Source organism: Kwoniella shivajii, chromosome 5 (genome assembly GCF_035658355.1).
Source record: "Kwoniella shivajii chromosome 5, complete sequence".
Lineage (NCBI taxonomy): Eukaryota > Fungi > Basidiomycota > Tremellomycetes > Tremellales > Cryptococcaceae > Kwoniella > Kwoniella shivajii.
This window is the reverse complement of record NC_085912.1, coordinates 1,595,495-1,612,605: the sequence shown is the minus strand read 5'-3', so window position 1 is coordinate 1,612,605 and position 17,111 is coordinate 1,595,495. Positions and strand designations below refer to the sequence as shown.

At 44.1% G+C, this 17,111-nt stretch overlaps 7 protein-coding genes across 7 annotated transcripts; 3 read left to right on the top strand and 4 right to left on the bottom strand.

Annotated features, from left to right (window-relative positions):
• Nucleotides 1-255: 255 nt before the first annotated feature.
• Nucleotides 256-743, top strand: IL334_004338 (uncharacterized protein; the record flags this gene model as incomplete). Its single annotated transcript, XM_062936056.1, has 2 exons — nucleotides 256-481; nucleotides 616-743. The coding sequence occupies 2 exons, from the start codon at nucleotides 256-258 to the stop codon at nucleotides 741-743; spliced, it is 354 nt and encodes a 117-aa protein (XP_062792107.1).
• A 421-nt stretch (nucleotides 744-1,164) lies between these two features.
• Nucleotides 1,165-1,829, bottom strand: IL334_004337 (uncharacterized protein; the record flags this gene model as incomplete). Its single annotated transcript, XM_062936055.1, has 2 exons — nucleotides 1,165-1,314; nucleotides 1,383-1,829. The coding sequence occupies 2 exons, from the start codon at nucleotides 1,827-1,829 to the stop codon at nucleotides 1,165-1,167; spliced, it is 597 nt and encodes a 198-aa protein (XP_062792106.1).
• Nucleotides 1,830-2,542: 713 nt separating this feature from the next.
• On the bottom strand, nucleotides 2,543-5,325 carry IL334_004336 (uncharacterized protein; the record flags this gene model as incomplete). The annotated part of the gene is made up of 8 exons (XM_062936054.1): nucleotides 2,543-2,785; nucleotides 2,850-3,038; nucleotides 3,105-3,453; nucleotides 3,525-3,621; nucleotides 3,706-3,852; nucleotides 3,940-4,162; nucleotides 4,242-4,656; nucleotides 4,721-5,325. 8 exons carry the CDS (start codon nucleotides 5,323-5,325, stop codon nucleotides 2,543-2,545), a joined length of 2,268 nt encoding a protein of 755 aa, XP_062792105.1.
• A 1,548-nt stretch (nucleotides 5,326-6,873) lies between these two features.
• IL334_004335 (uncharacterized protein) lies at nucleotides 6,874-9,741 on the bottom strand (the record flags this gene model as incomplete). Its single annotated transcript, XM_062936053.1, has 3 exons — nucleotides 6,874-6,940; nucleotides 7,014-7,687; nucleotides 7,801-9,741. The coding sequence occupies 3 exons, from the start codon at nucleotides 9,739-9,741 to the stop codon at nucleotides 6,874-6,876; spliced, it is 2,682 nt and encodes an 893-aa protein (XP_062792104.1).
• Nucleotides 9,742-10,087: 346 nt separating this feature from the next.
• Nucleotides 10,088-10,908, top strand: IL334_004334 (uncharacterized protein; the record flags this gene model as incomplete). The annotated part of the gene is made up of 3 exons (XM_062936052.1): nucleotides 10,088-10,549; nucleotides 10,616-10,775; nucleotides 10,859-10,908. 3 exons carry the CDS (start codon nucleotides 10,088-10,090, stop codon nucleotides 10,906-10,908), a joined length of 672 nt encoding a protein of 223 aa, XP_062792103.1.
• A 1,737-nt stretch (nucleotides 10,909-12,645) lies between these two features.
• On the top strand, nucleotides 12,646-14,722 carry IL334_004333 (uncharacterized protein; the record flags this gene model as incomplete). Its single annotated transcript, XM_062936051.1, has 8 exons — nucleotides 12,646-12,690; nucleotides 12,751-12,786; nucleotides 12,847-12,897; nucleotides 12,956-13,244; nucleotides 13,313-13,929; nucleotides 13,992-14,244; nucleotides 14,321-14,475; nucleotides 14,558-14,722. The coding sequence occupies 8 exons, from the start codon at nucleotides 12,646-12,648 to the stop codon at nucleotides 14,720-14,722; spliced, it is 1,611 nt and encodes a 536-aa protein (XP_062792102.1).
• Nucleotides 14,723-14,916: 194 nt separating this feature from the next.
• Nucleotides 14,917-16,597, bottom strand: IL334_004332 (uncharacterized protein; the record flags this gene model as incomplete). The annotated part of the gene is made up of 3 exons (XM_062936050.1): nucleotides 14,917-16,273; nucleotides 16,350-16,446; nucleotides 16,510-16,597. The coding sequence occupies 3 exons, from the start codon at nucleotides 16,595-16,597 to the stop codon at nucleotides 14,917-14,919; spliced, it is 1,542 nt and encodes a 513-aa protein (XP_062792101.1).
• Between the last annotated feature and the right edge of the window lie 514 nt (nucleotides 16,598-17,111).

The following is a 17,111-nucleotide window of genomic DNA, read 5'->3' as shown; positions in this document are numbered from 1 at the left end:
CATGCAACACTCTTGGACTGGATGAATGACAAAAGCAGTCGGCAATCTCCGTCATGAATTGCACCCGGTGCGCTGAAGTAGATCACGTGACTCTTTGCCAGCTTTTATTTTGATTGATATTATTTCGAAGAATTCTTCATGTCACAGTTACCATCGTTTCAACTTCTCATTTACATATCAATTAATCACTTATCGGATAACCAAATCAACCGGACTAAACCCATCAGATCCATCATATAATCTACATCGACCGCAATGGCAAAATCAATTCGAGCTAAGAACAAGATGGCTTCCCGGGCCCGAAAGAGGTTGCAAACTCATTACGCTGTGACTGACGCCGCTAGAACTCAACGATTGTCCGATAAACTATTAGGCAAAGACAAACAAACAGAAGGAGACATGGATGTCGAGGCTGAAGGTGAAGGTGGAGGTGAAGGGGAAATTGAGGGAGAAAGTAAAGAAGGTGATGAAGAGATGAAAGGTGAGCCCAATTAGTTTGCAAGATCGATCCAAGGGAGGAATATATTGGGGTCATGGCAAATACTCGTTCTTCCAGCATGACCAGTCATTGTAGAGTAGATCATAGCTGACTCGCACGTTCATCCGTCACCACAGAAGAATCCAAGAAAGTCTCTACATCAGTGAGAAGAGGATCAAGACGTGAACAATGGAGATTATCAAAAGGCATGTCAGCTAAACCTAAAAGGAAAGGAATGGGATGTAAACCCACTAGAAGAAGATAGAGCATTTTACACATTGCTATTTTAGTAGGATTTTCTTTGGTTTAATCTGGATTACTTGACTTGGCTTGGTTGGATGGGAGACGGTGATGGTGGTGGATATCCAGCGGATATCCTTTCGGTTATGTTGTAAGATACCTCTTTTCCCGATGTATTAGCTTTTTTGGCTAGAGATACTTTCTATTTGCTATTTGACTCATACCATAAATCAGATCACGATGATGCTTCATGGTAAGATCAGACACGTATCAGATCAACAAGCATCCGCATTTTCTGATTCATCCTCTACTTATTATATATCATAACGACTAATTCAATTGTCCGCTACGCACTAAAACGTTAACTCGCCATCGTAATCTCATATCCCCTGCGTGGCATGCCCAACACGCTACTCTCATATGTGAGAGCTGGTATCGGAAGTTCATCAAGAATTGGTAGAACCAGCACCATCTGAACGGCCCATGTTTGCCAGCTTAATTTTATGATCTTCATAAATCTGCTTTAGCTTCTCAGCTTCTGTCTCCCAGATCATGTGCGTTTTAACCAAGTGTTTGCGACAGATTTCGGAGCTTGCCTATGAAAGGAAACAACACACGACCACTCAACAATCGAAAAATTCGTAATATGGCAAAGATCACTCACACAGCCATCTTTGAGCCAGGGTTTTCCAACTTTACTATAAAGAGAGCTATGAAGGTGTCTGAGAGGTTTGTAAGGTCTATGTTTGTCTTGGTGTCTGGACGACTGGCAGGGGTTGATTCCACTTGATATGTAGCTTTCAAGGCTGACCAGCTGATTGGTGTTGATGTCTTTCGCGAGTTTAGTTGCGTCCTCGAGAGAGAATCTATCAAGATTGGTCGAGCTTGACGAGACATGAACTGGGATCGAAGGTTCGGGTTCTCTAGGGGCTTCAGATGCTTCACAACTGAAAGGGTGAGGAGAATTGGCAGTTACTGTACTGGCTTCTGACTCAGCTTCCGGTGGCATAGATGCTTCAGGAGGGATATCAATACGATCTCCATAATGCCCGAGGTAATATGTCCACTCGCTGGGTGGGGTACCGCTTCTTCGACTTTGATTGTACGACATGACGGCTGCACCGAGTTGAAATGATACTGATGTATGAGGGGCAGATGGAATGAGATGGGAGTCTCGTGCAATGGGTACTGATTCATCTTGAAATTGACCCTTTCTGCACACCCTACAATATTTATACCCTTTCCCGACGCTGATCAGCATATCTACTTCGAAAGTATCTCTCAGAGGACGCGGCGCAATGATCGGTGTATCTTTTGTATGTTCGATCCGCCAATTCTGTTCTCAGCTCCGCTCACTGAGGACCCACTTCATTCGGACTTGGTCTTCTTTTCAAAGCAAGCTGCAGAGCGCGGTGAAGATCATTGCAATGCTGTATCAACGAAAATCACCGCTTATTGTCCTCCGATAGTGCTCCGAGCCAATGAAGGGATAGGAGATCGCTCATTCGCCATCAGAGATTCCCGGTACAGAGTGAATGAAAGGATTGAGCCGGAGACAAGTACCGTGATCTCGGTCATGGCATCATACCTTGGTCGTTCTTACGGCCTTGATCTCGGTAGTTATCCTTTCGAGTCGGACTTGGTGTAGCAGTACTTTCGCGGCCAAAAACGTTGGTTCTTACCTTTGAAAACACGCTGGATATGAAAGTCCGCATTAAGAGCTTCGACGTATTTCGGCCGCGGCTCGTATGACGGAAGATGTATCACTATGCATACCATAAGTGCATATGTGTGACTGGAATGTTTTCATCTATGGTACTTAGTTTAGTCTGACGTTTCGTTGACGCTCTGGGCAACTTTCGGAAGAAGTCTTGCTTGAACGACGAGTACAGCCGAGACCAGGACCGTTATAATATCCCATACTGTCAGAGGCTGCATGAGCTGAGCGCGACCAAACCACCTGACGAACACCTTGGTGATATGAGATAATAAGAGAGAGGCGAATAGTAGATAGGCCGTGATGCCGTATGATCCTGCAAAAGTTTTATTTCGATGATTGAGGTGGATCTTCATATTCAGAAGTGGGCTTAGCCTTTTTTAAGTCTACGAGATAAATGTGTGGGACACATACCTGACTTAAGCGACTGACTAGCCATACTGAGCCTTGGAAAGCATGGAAGATATGCAATACTTTGATCGCTGTGGCGTCCCAATGTCTGGCGCCGCCAAACCCTTGCATAACGTCCGAGTATTTAGCTGCGGAGACGATGGCAGGAGGTGGCGGGGCGAACTCGAGGATAAGGAACGTTCCTACGACAATCTAGCAAAGGTATGAGGTAAGAACAGCAAGGCTAACGTCTTAGGTACAGACGGGTTCCGCACGCACTAGTATTCGGAGTCGCCAATCAAACTTGGCGTCTGAAGCATAACTTGTTTTTTCTTCTACAGCGGCGAACCGAAATCGGACAGCGACCGGAAATGGAACTGCAATGTTTACAGATGGTAGTTTGACAGTAGTCAATCTAACATCTGCCTTGAAGTAAAGATGTAGTTGTTTCAGTATTATAAGTATGAAGCAGATTATGCCGATTACGAAGAAAAAGATGGACATTTCTTCAAAGCTGAGAACAGTTGTAACGATATAGTAGACAAGGTCTGTGATCGACTGGAAAGTAAGGGTGAGAAGAGCAATACCCGTCGACACACGTCGAGTGGTCCAATAGTGTAAGATAGACCTATTCGAGTCATCGGTCAGTGAGATGGAAAATTTATTTCAAAGTGGCTTAGGGAAAAGAAAGGAATTTACGGGATTGCCAGACATCGCAAAGCAGTCGATGTAATGCCCACTAGTCCTCTGGCCATAGGATGAGAATCGGGGTTAAAACTTAATCCCAATAATGCGCCTAAAGGCGCGATCAGCTAAATTATATACTGACAGTAATGAAATAAAGTCTTCCGTTCCACGAAGGGTTGGATCGCTGACGCACTGTGGAGTTCTTGATCGTCATGTGTCCTAGCTGCCTGGCTATCATCGGAAAGAAGCTCCCAAACATTGGGGCCCATCGACAACTTCGCGAGAGACAGCTTAGTAGCTGACAAACTTGAGTAGGTCAATTGCCAGTCGAAAGCAAAGTCTGCGGAGTGCACAAGAAACCCCGTGTGAGTCATCGGATAGCTGTTAGCATATTCCGACCCATCCCGTCACTGGCAGCGCAACGAACCTTGTACTTTAGAAGGATCTAATGAAGAAAATTTTGACTCGGCTGGTAGTTCCACGTAGTCTTTGATAGTAGTCGGACTCAGCCTTGTGGTGAGGAACGGACCATATCTCCACTCCTTTCGCTCATTGATTTTGTCCACTTCAAGTAGATTCTCGAAATGCCCATCCCGCGCGAACTTTCGATAACAATCGAACCAGTAAAATCTGTCGTTGGCACACGTTTCCTGTTTAAATCTGGAAAGTTAGCTCAGCTATCTGGCGCCTAAGATTTTGAAAGGATGTCAGGCAAGAAGAGGGATATACCTTGAATTCCCTTAAACTATTCATAGCACTTTCGAATCCTTCAACTCCGTATACCGAGTAATCACTAGCCATGGTGATCCATGTTCTTGTAGACAAAAAGGTAACGTATATCTCTTTTCTCTCTTCTGCTTGAAAATCGAAAGTATTGTCCATTTCCATTGACCGCCAGTCTCTTGTACGGATATAAAGATTTGCCCCGATACTTGAGTACGCAAAGAACGCATTGAGAGTTGCTGGTGTGGCGGGCGGAGCGGATAGTGAGTAAGGTAGAGGCCACGGCTGAGATGGACCATAGTGTGCTACAGGACGAGTAGTATTGTGATGATAAGTTAAAGACGTAGTATTAGACAAAGTTTGTGGGAGTAGTTCGAATGTCGCGACAAGGGAGGAACGGTGATTCACCACCAGTGAATGTCTGCCACAAATCCGGCGAACTGCATTAGCGAGTTTGAAAGAAGCCGCGAAAGAGATCAATTCACATTACTTTTCCGGGGAGTACAACCCGAGATGTTGTGGTCCTCTTCTCTTCGATACCCAAGTCATCCATTGAACCTGTCCAGACTTCTTCCCAAGAACCCTGCTTGCCAAGTTCCGGACCCACAAATCCTTGTTCGCCTGTAAGCCGCCTTCCGCTTATTTGGTCCATCAAGAGCTGCTGTTTGATCCAATAATCGTTGGAAGCGGGATCTAATATCTCTTCATATGCTATACCCTCTCTGAACCATATCTTCATGACGAGACAGCCGGTTTCTACACCGCCTTTGTCCTTGGGGGCAAAGTAGGGTTTGACAACTCTTGATCCGTCCTTAGCTGTAGCGGGGGAAGCGTGGACCTGACGATGAGGGAAAGCGATTCGGCGATATTTATGATAACCTAAGAGGGATCCAAGGACAGTGAGGATAATGACCGCAAGTGTGATGATAGCGAGGAGAATATGAGCAATTCGACGGAAAGGTATTTCCATCCATTTCGTGTGTTTACCGTGAGTGCCGTTTGACGAGCGATCACCGGCTCGATTGGTAGAGCTTTCGAGATCCTCTCTACCTTCCATCAAGGGCTGTCGAGCGGAAAGTGGGATGTCCATACTAGCTGATCTCTGATATTGACCAATCTGACTTGATGAAGGGGGTGACCAACGAGTAAATGCGAAATGATCAGGTAGACATTCCGGTTCGGCAATGTAAATAAGTAACAAGGAAACCGGAGGATTTTCTGCGGATCTAGGTCAGGCACGCTGCCGAGCCTTTTCGGGACGTGACGGGCATTCACGTGCTAGATCGTTCTCTCGCCAGATCTATTGTGATCAAAGACTGATGAGCCTTGAAGTTTGGACGTTGGGTAGCTAACGATTGACCTCGTAGCCTGCTCTTTCCCAGGAGATATGGCTCAATTATCTCAAGCTGGCCTGAGATCGACGATAACTCTCGCTGTGATAGACTTCGTGATTGTCCCAACAGCTCTTTAGCCAGAATTGGTTTCACTGGCAGCGCAGAGCGCCTAGATCTCACGAGCGACGGAAACTGAAGACGGTCAGAACACGGGATACAACCCGTATACGTAGACGGACTTTTGAGATTTCAACCAAAAATGGTCAAGATACGGAAGGACATAGGGCAGCGAACACACTAGACACACGGTTCATATACACAAGCAACACTGCTTTTTCCATGTGGGAGTGTTGCGATAGTGGTCATTCGGCGAGACTTGAATTTAATATAACGTTCTGATCTCGTGCCTTCGGGCTCATAGGTTCGAACCCTGTACACTTCGTTTTTTTTGTTTTTTAATTTTTATTAACTTTGCCTTTTTTCATTTGGCTGAAATTTGTCCTCGCGTGGCAAAAAGGATGCTTTTGATTTTTGATTTTGGGATCAACAGGAAGGCGAGTTCTTCTGCAAGGTGATGGTTTTACTTGTAGTTCTGAAATCAGTGTAGTCGGTCGCTGCGACCTGTATCTGACCCTGCCACCACTCCAGGTCGTCTTTGTCAGGAGTGTTGCGATAGTGGTCATTCGGCGAGACTTGAATTCAATATAACGTTCTGATCTCGTGCCTTCGGGCTCATAGGTTCGAACCCTGTACACTTCGGACCTTTTTGTATGCATCGATTGATGTATAACTTCTTCGTCTGATCATGTTATCTTCAGCGCGGGAACGAATGACAACGAAGGTTCGACAGCGATTGGACATGAAGAGATCAAAGACCACTTGATCTGAACTAAAACTTATCGCCACTACCATGTTTTGGGTGATGGGCTGGAATCTGTTTTGCGCCGTCAACCGAAATTGGTAAGTGATCCTTCGTAGCCTTGATGAGATTGTGTTCGGGTAGGATGCAGCAAGATTGTGACTTTCAGGCGTTGAGTAGCTAGGTCGCAACATCAACCAGGTACGTTTCGCCAGGCAAGACTACCGATAGAAGCTTCTCTTGAATAAAATCATCACTTTTGACCTCCTGACCTCCTCAATTTGTTATCTAGAACCCAAAACCAATATATGTAAGTCGTTTTCAGCTCGTGGAAGGCTCAAGACAATCGTTCATGCCTGTTTAACTTCGTGCTTTTCATCAGTACATCATATGCACGTATGAGTAAACCTATGTAGTCTATGTTTGGTGTCACATGCACACTCTCCTAATCCGACCTCTTCAGCTCGTCTAGAAGATCCTGTAATCTCTCCCAATCCTTCTCATCTTCGAACCTGCAATAGTAACACGAATATTAGCTCAAATCACATCAGGGCATTTTAATAATGGAGAGTAAGTGCTACTTACGATTCTTTCGTTCTACCCATGAACGTCCTTACTACACCTCTAGCTTGGAATTTCCAATCACCTTTTTTCTTTTTACCTTCACCCGAATCTTCTTGTTCCTGTTGAAGTTTTGCTTTTGGACCCAATTGACCCATGACAGCTACCAGATCCTCTATCTCCCTGACAGCTTCTTTCCATTTCGCCAAATCTCTCTCTACACTTTCATCTGAGACTATCGAACACCTATAAGCTCTGAGATAATCTTCCAGAGCGCCTGACCAATCTTCTTTCCATCTTAAGAGTCTAGCATGACATCTCCATATCCTGGAAGAATCCGATATTCTAGGTAAAATCGTTGCGTCAAATAATCGTTCTACTATAGGTAATAACCCAAATCCTTCATTACTCGTTTTGGGAACTACTTGTCCTTCTTTTGATATTGAGAAATCATCTCTTGTAACTGAATCAACGAGTTTGTCTAGCACATCAGGATCAACAGCGAGGATAGGATCTTTGTTGGATAACTCTTCTACTACACGAGTCATAGCTCTTGCAGCCTCTGATAACTCTCCCACGTCAATGGAGACTATCATGTAATTTTGCCACATTCGCCAATTCCCATAGGCATATCGAAGACCTTGTCGTAAGGCCCGCCAAGCAAGATGTTTGTTCTCGTATGTCACCGAAGTCGTGACCTGGAAGCAAATCAGTATTGATGTGACAATTACAAGTGGCACCTCTGTGGAGAAGGCAAAAGAACAAGTGGCACACCAAAAGCTAAATGCAAACCAACAGACCGCGAACTTACATCTGCCTTGTCCCCATTCTCCTCACCTAATCTAAGATAAACCGCCGCCAAGTTGTTCCAACCTTCAGCATCATCTTCTTCTACACCGACTTGTCTTCTAAAAGCATCTTTCGCTTCAATCCACCTTTCAAGCTTGACGAAACACACACCTAACGTGAACCAAGATCTAGCGTAAAGAGGATTGATTTGTAACGCGGATTGAAGACACGGTATGGCTTTCTCGTAATCCCTTCCACCGACATAGATCGACCCTAAAGATCGCATCGCTCTCGAAGAAGTAGATTCTGATACTTTCCAAGCCTTTTCATAATGTTCTACAGCTAATTTTCTCGATCCGACAGGATCTTTAGTTGCGTCTTCTGAATTCAATGCTAGATCACCTAAGAGACACCATAACTTAGCTTCTCTGCCTGATGTCAATTTGCTTCTCCTCTTTTCTGTTAAATTCTCTTTACCCAGCGTGGCTACAACATCGGATTCAACCTTCTTTCCTTCCAAAAGATCTTTAACAATAGCAATAGCTTCTACTTCTCTGTCCATTCTTTGTAGACACATGACTGAATCTTCCCACATTTCCAATCGATCAAATATTTCCAGGGCAGATCTTGTCACACCGATTGTCAGATATCTCTTTGCTAATTCCCTTTCCATGTCCCATTTGGATGGTAAAGGTAATTGATGGAAATACCTTAACCTCTCTTTTGCCGATGAATCAGATGTAGGCATTTGTTCGATCAAAGCTGATAATTGTAATGTTGATCTTTCCACAGTTCTCGATCTGGCTCCCTCCAGTCTGGAACGAAGCAACAAGCCGGTTGTATGAATTGACCAGTTTCTAGGATGGGATATTACTCGTACGAGGAATGGCATCATTTGACTTGCCGTTAATCCTGATGAGGGCGAGTTGTTATGTTGCGACAGACATAGCGAAAGGAGTAATGATTGATCGAGCGGGTGTAAAGGTGGTTGATTCGAAGGATCTATGTGTGAAAGTTTTGATGAGGATGCTGAAGCTTCCGATGAAGTCATCTTGGTGAACTCCGTTTCTTCTAATAGCGTATCATCATTCAATGCTATACTTTCAGGTAAGTTCGAAGCGTCTCCTTCCTTTCCTCTATCTTCAGTGGGACTAGTATCATCCTCCCCATCTCTGCGCCTCGACTCGGCAAGAAGTACAAGCTGACTATGCAATGAGATCTGGAACTTCGTTTTCTTCCCTAGAGCTCCTGTGAGTTCAAATTCTAATCCACTTTCCTTGGCAGCCGAAAGAAAAGCTTGGTTTGCCTGTTTATCTTGACCTAGCGCATGGTGATATAATCCAACCTCAAGTTGAATCGTGGCCGCCAGGTCTTGATCAGCTGAAACAACTGGGTGGGACAAGAGAGATTGAACAGCTGAAAATGATTCAGGTGATATAGGTACGGGTTCATCCAGCAAAGAGAGGTGGACGAGGTGTAGTCTGAGTAGCCAAAGAGGAACTGTTGACGAAGATGAGGGGAGGACGAGGATTAATCTTCTTGCTAGAAGGAGAAGGACAGGTTGAGCAGCTAGGTGATATGCTGGTTCGCCTTGTAGTGCCAGGAGAGGCAGGGCGGATGCATTGATTTCTTCGTTGGTGGAGGTGGTTTTAGGAAGGATGTCAAGAGGAGCAAAAGTAAGATCTGGACCAGTCCAATTGACTTGTACGAACGAATGCAGAAGTGCAACAGCTACTATAAGCTGTACAACTGAGGACTCTTCTATGGAGTTTTTCGAGCTGGTAGTGATGTCGAGACCTTGCAGTATCGTGGGAGTGGACAAAATCGCTTTGGCTTCAGGAGATAAAAGGATAGCCTTGAAATCAGCTTCTATAATTTGATTTACGAGTTCCTGTATCCTTGAAGAGCCTGCTCCTGCAGAAGGCGCTGACCCCTTGGCGATGGACCATTCTGTATCGTCCATTGTGAGTTGATTGTTCTGTCAATATATGATGATCTGGTGGTTGAGAATGCTTAGTAACCAATTCCATTTTGGTGGACATGACTTTGACCAACTTTTTGATGAAGGGTTCTGAGATGGAACGGACATAGTACTTCATCTCCGAGAAGCGGTGGTCTCCGCTTTGCACCATCAAACCCCATAGGTCAGAGAGTGTGACATCATTCCGAGTGTTTGCGTCTTACGATCCTTTTCCCTTTGCTTTTAAGTAAGATAAACTGTTTATCGAGACAGGTGTTTCATCTCAATCGTCTTGATCATCTCGAAATCAAGTGATTTCTCCTGAAATCTGCTCATCATTGCGCCCATCATGTCGTTCACGACATTGTTCCTCCCATCATTGCTACATGCTCGACCTACTCCTTCGTCCACTTTCCGATCCGCTTTCCGATCCGCTTTCCGATCATTTCACCCTCCTCCCGCTTTTCGACAACATCCTAAATTTCAACGTTCGCAACCTCGAGCAATCTCTCTGGCACGATCATATCCTGCTCCTCGACGAATATCACCTTTACCACTGGGCATAGGAGCGGCAATCGCTTTTACATCACTTTCACTCACTTTACCCAACAGACAAGTTCGATGTGAATCCCCCTTTTCATCATCATCACCTTCTAACACGCCCTTACCTGATGATCCAGCCCCCGGGAGCATTCTGAGTGTCTACGAGCTCTCCTTTGGAGCAGTTTGTGGTATTTGTTCAGGTGTATTCATCAAGAAAGGTGCGAGAGCAATCGCTTTCTTGTTAGGTGGTGTTTTCATCTTACTTCAGGTGAGTTCATCAGTATATCATCAGGCCTGCAGAGATGATTGATCTGACCGAATGAGATGACTCTAGTATATGTCAAGTAAATCATATATCAACGTTGATTGGTCTCGTCTAAGTTCAAGATACGAGGGTGCTTTTGGCACTAAAACAGCGACTGGAGGTTATCGAGGTCCTACCGTAGGAGGTGTTTGGAACAGAATAGTCGATTTCTTGACTTCAAACTTCCAGCGTGAGTATCGTATCCCTATCCAAGTCTAGTCATCTTGGCAAATCGGAAGGTTGCACTGCTGACGAGCTTCCATCATATGTCAGAACGAGCAAGTTTCATGGCTGGTTTAGTATTAGGTCTTCGACTTGGATAATCTCCGTGATTGAATGGATCAAAGTGAATTACGAACGGAAATCTCGGCAATTATAGCATATCATGTATCACAACGAATAAAATTTCGGTCTACAATTGTTTTCTGTCAGCGGTAAACGGTCGTATGAGGAGGGGACGCTTGGCCGGCACGCACAGAAAGCAGCCTGTAATCTTCAGTCAATCTACGAGGCTGGTGTGAATGGTGGAATGGTGTCCAGAGCGGCCAATCGATATTGTTGTATCTCAGCTCCAAATACTGATATTCTGATCATATATGTGGCATTCACACGTCGTCCCAACCGAATCGTTACTTTACCGGAGGGTAAACAGAGGAGTTAACATGTAAATCCTCAATGACAATCCACTTTTACACGTTTGAATGCGGGAATTTTTGAGGACAGTCTTCGGTATCACAGGAAGTCCCTCGGTATGTACTGCCGCTGTGATCTCTGATTACGGTGCCAGCGCGCTCACTGAAAGGACAATGATATACCCTTATTACACCTCTGAGAACGATTTTGAGACCCGTTGCTAGAGATAAATGTCTGAAAGTAGAAGTTTATGATTATCTTTGGTTTGAAATGTAGTCCAAAGAGCAGAAGCGGATCCCTTTTGTTTTTTTTCGACATCTCGAGCAAGTGCGGGGGATTCAAGCCCCATAACAATTAGCCTAACTTCCAGGTTTAATCTTTTTGAAGCTTCCCGGTAATTTGGTTGCACATGCAGTCGGAATTCGACGGATTGATCAACTGTGTTCGGATCATGGAGATCGATGTCGATCTGCCGAATGCATTCACTTTCAAAAGCAAAATACGGGGGCCGAGTTGGAGATCGGATCCAACCAACTAGGACGGAATGTTATGGATGTTACCAACTGATGATGTAGTTCATCCTGATCAAACTGGCTGGTTACTGCAAGTCGACTTAGAACTGCGAAGCGCTGAAGAGATGTGCACATTAGATTTCCAGCTGATCAAAGACATCTACCGAAATCGGGATCGGACCGGACCGAATCCATGACTCGGTATAAGGGCGCCCAGGAAAGTTGTAAGGGTCATGGTGATTTCCCCTCTCGTCTCGCAGAACAACAGATCATTCATATTCAAACGGTGAAGCAAATGCTGGGCTTCTGACTCGCTTTTTCCAACGGCCGTAAAAGAATCCGTGACAGCTGTTCTCAGGGTTTAAAGGGAAAAGGAAAAATCAACCGTAGGCACATTTATCGGTAATTACCAATGCCTTTATTTTCAACCGCCGGACCAGGAAGCCGATGCCGTCCCTCTTCGGGATCGAAAAATTGGAAACCGGGAGATCTCGTGTTACAAATTAAAAATCAACAAATTATCCTAAAAGCGAAAGCCCTACTTTGTATTTGTTACTTTCTGTATGGAGCCAAAAAGGACAGGACAGAGGAAGAGAGAGGAGCATAATGGATACATAGGCCCGGATAATACCTTCCGATCCTCCCCGATTGACCCCACTCATCCTCAGAGACAGCTCCATGGCTCACCCTTCGTCCCCTCCTCATCCATAATAAGGGGTCTCCCTGAACAACCTTCACGTTCCACCATTTATCTCGTGAAAACCATTCAGATCCGACATATTTCGGTAACTCTGCCGAATGAAAACAAAAAAGATGTGTATCTAGATTGACTTTATATAATCTTGATTGCTCTGAAATGAATTTGTCAATGTAAAAGTATTCACTCTTCATCGAAACTAGATATCAACAGTGAAAATGGGTTGGAAAATTGTCGAAGATAGACCTACTCCTCCTGAGGTTGTGAGTATACTCGCTTGCAGCTGCATGAGGTTTCGCTAATCTGGATTTGAATATTGGTAGTACAATTGGAGATTGTATTCCGCCGCTTTACTCATCGTAGGTTTTTTCTACTCTCTCCGTTCACATACTGGAACGTAAAACTGACATACTCTGTAGGCATGGGGTGCTATCACTTTTGGATATGACGGTGCTTTTATGGGAACGACAGTAAGTCAACGATACATATAAAAGAGATAGGACATAATTGCTTATCTGCAACCATCAGATCGCACGATCGTCATTCAAAGCATATTTCGGTACGGATCAACTTAATTCAAAGGATTACGCTACCGTTTCATCAAACATAACATCGTGTTTCCAGGCAGCAGCTTTCTTTGGTGCTATGCTAAGTTGGGGTATAATGGAAACATGGGGTAGAAAGATCACATTACAATCAACTACTGTCCTGTTCATTATAGGCGCTATTCTTCAAACTTGTCCACCCAAAAACCTTGATTACATTTATGCTGGGCGAAGTCTATGTGGATTCGCAGTCGGTGGTATCACCGGTACTGGTAAGCGCACTTTTGCAATCCAATATCCGAGGGGTCATTGCTGATTCATCGCTTTTGTGAATTTATAGTTCCCGCTTATATCAGTGAATTATCTGTTCCATCGATAAGAGGACGATTGACTGGTTTATTTGAAATCGCATATCAACTCGGATCATTGGTTGGGTTTTGGGTAAATTATGGTGTATCACAGCACATCAATTTATCTTCAGATGTGACATGGAGATTACCAATGGGAATTCAATTGATCCCAGCTGTTATCCTTTTGGTTGGAACTCTGTTCTTGAGAGAATCACCTTTATTCTTCATGAAGAAAGACCAAGATGATAAAGCTATCAAGGTATTAACTTATCTGAGAAAATTACCAGAAGATCATCCTTATATCCAAGAAGAGATGTCTTTATACAAAGAAAGGATCTTACATGAACGTGCGGTCGTATCTGGTAAACCTGGTTTATTGGGCTACTTGAAAGGTGCAGGTAAAGAAGTTATCTTACCTGGTATTAGAAATAGAATGGCTTTAGCCTTCATAATGTTCGCTCTCCAAAATTTCTCAGGAGCAAATGCTATCAATTATTATTCGCCAACTTTATTCGCTTCATTGGGTATCAAAGACACTGCGCTTTATACCGGTATCTACGGATTGGTCAAAGCCATTGGATCAATCATCTTCTTTTTGTTCTTCATTGTAAGTGTTCTCTTCTTACAATAATTTTCGCATTCCAGCTAACCAGATTCACCCTTCCATAGGATCACTGGGGTCGTAGACAGCCTTGGATGGTATCCTCGGTAGCTTGTTCTTTGTGTCTGATATATGTGGGAGCATACGTCAAAATTGGACACCCAGCAGATCAAACCGTGATATCTAACTCTACCAAACAAGGAGGAACAGCGGCGACAACTCTTGTTATGTTCTACAGTGTATTCTGGTCGTTTGGCGCCAATGGACTTCCTTGGATCATAACCGCCGAGATTTATCCATTGGGTATCAGAGGTCTATGTGGTGAGTTATAACTTGCCATGTTGAGATGAGAGATGAGAGGGAGAACGATTTGCTGATCAGTGTGTATCGTCTGTAGGCGCGTACGCGGCAATGTGTCAATGGTTATGGCAATTTGTAATTACCAAGACTACTCCAGATATCTTCTTAGCAATGGGATGGGGAACATGGATTTTCTTCGCTGCTTGTTTGATGCTCAGTGCAATTTGGGCTTTCTTCTTCTTACCTGAAACCGTGAGTCTACTGTCATCTACGTTATGAAGCCTGCAGTACTGTCGACGCTCTTTACTGATACACTCTTTTTCCTGGTTTATAGAAAGGTCTCCGATTGGATGAAATGGACGCCATATTTGGGTTTGCAGGACATGATTCAGACGAAGAGATGGGAACTCATAGTATGGATATTCACGCTAGAAAAGTAGGTCATCCAACTCATAAAGATCATAAAGATGTAGAAGAAGAACATGAGGAGATCCAATAGAGTGATACATCAGAATACATAGACAATTTTGCATGCTACGTCTTATTTCGAGATGAATAGTGTCATGCGATCTTTGCATATAAGAAGCAGTCTTATCAATGATCCTAATAGTTTTACTTGATATTCTCCTCGGGATTTGCAAGACCTAAGACTCGTTGCGATGAGATTTCCTTCAATCAGCTTCAATGCACGGTTCAAAATTCCCAGATTCTCCCTAACTTCGCGACGATCTTTCTAAGTTCTTCGTATCTACTCTCTTCTTCTCTTTGACTACCTTTCACACCTTCCGACAAGTCCAGAATCTGCTTTACTAGTCTTTTTGTATGTCTCATCTTGTCCCCGCCGATGTCATTCCCGCCGAATGATCTCATTGTGGCACTTGAGGGTTTGTCGCCGGACAAAGAAGGATTTATAACTGTTGACATTGTTTGGAGCAGTGAAGGACATGACATTATATGATTCGCGATTTCCGCTAAAACGTTATTGACCGAGGGTTTTGAAATCGTATCGGATTGGTGGCAAGTACAGCCAGAAGTGACCATATAAGTCTGATCGGTAGATGGACTGACCTGGCCCAGATCTTTGTCCATGTTATCACTCAGAGTGAAATGGAACGGATGTGAATTGAGCACTTCGTTTGATATCGAGTCCAATAGATTTTTGCTGCCTTCAGTGAAACCCATCATCTTTGCCATGTCTTGTTTCGAGACAGGACAAGGTGTTTCACTTCTTCGTCTTCTTCCCTCTGACCCAAGAACTTTTCTCGCGTCTTCTATAAAACGATCGAGAGAGTTAGGAGTCGCAATGATCTCGTTGGCGTCGGAGGTAGACACTGATCGTGTGAGGGATGGGGTTGCGTGTCTTGTACAGGTAGAGAAAGTGGTTTCTTCAGGTATATTATCCGAGTGATTAGACTTGGGAGCGGCTGACGACAGTTGACGGAATGGTGAGTTGATGTCACATGCAAATATTGACTTTCTTGGAGGTGTGATTGGGATTGAGCTTGGAGTTGAAGGATTACCAAGTTGATCTTCGACAGTATCCGTATCGCCATTTGAGGATCTTGTATCGACAAGTTGCTCCATGTCAGCTGACACGCGTTCTTGAGAAGGATTAGGATTAGCATATTGATCGTTCGGGATGGTTGTATGAGGCGTATCGTCCTCAGGGTCGATATGATCGTGATCCTCATTTACATGATCAATTTCGCTATCGTGAGATTCTGTGCTTTCCGAAAGTGAAAGTGAAAGTGATGGTGATGGCGATGGCGATGGCGATGGTACAGGTGAAGGCGAAAGTGAAGGAGGAGCTACAGCCCATGTGGGACCTTTTCTAGGCGTATCTTGAGGAACTAAAGATGTGGACGGAATATCAATCTCGTCTATATCAACTTCCATCCTAGATGAAGAGGGTGAATGAGTCGACGAAGAGGAGCTGGTATCTGGTGATAAAGAGGGTGTTCGTAGATCAATCACAGGGGTCTGTATTGCTGAACCGATGATTGGCGAGGACAAGGGAGCGGAAATCGGATGTGGTGAACGTAAATTTGATCTGAACATGTTAAACATCTCGTCAGCTCATTATGTGATGTATACTCAGAAGTGATTCGGGAGATTCTGAAGCTCACGATCGATGCTTCTCTCTCTTTCTTTTCTGGGATCTGCCCGTTCTCTTTGATACGTGTGTAGATCGACCAGAAGCTCGATACTTGATCGTACCACTCACTATAGAGAGATCAGCCGTTCAAAGCAGGTCCCAAAATTATGAGAAAGCGCAGAGTGACTGACCATGATCCATGAAATGAGCTTGTAATCTCGTATACCTATCAAAGGTCCTTGTGCAGTCCGGGAATTGACAGGCGAATTTGCTAGACATGATTGTTTGAAGGCATGTAGACATGAAATTAGTGAAGAATACGAGACCAAGCTCAAATGAAGATTAAGAACAAGTAGGAGAAGACCAAGAAATAGTCATGCTGAGAACATTTGACGTGGTCAGTAATGTCACATCAGTCGTCAAGGAAGGGCATAGATGGTATCCAAGGGACATAGGGTTTGGACTCTGATCAATGGGGCTGATTGAGATCTTAATTGTCGTACAATGTCAATGTTCATGCAACATTTGTGGATTTTCAGCGACCGCATGGATAGCCCTCTAGTCAATCGTTGGTCTATCTGTCCTATACGAGCACTCGTAACGATGAAAAGAGCATCTGAGTTATCTTATCTATTTCATGCTTTTCAGCTGGACGAGGGTAATTTCTCCATCGTGAATTTATTTTGATTTATCCCATTTCCCCCTTCAAAGTGGAGGTTTCTAAATATTTAACATTTCCTCCTTTTCTACAGGTTTTCGGATTTTCAAATTCCAGTACTATTTTATTCTTGAA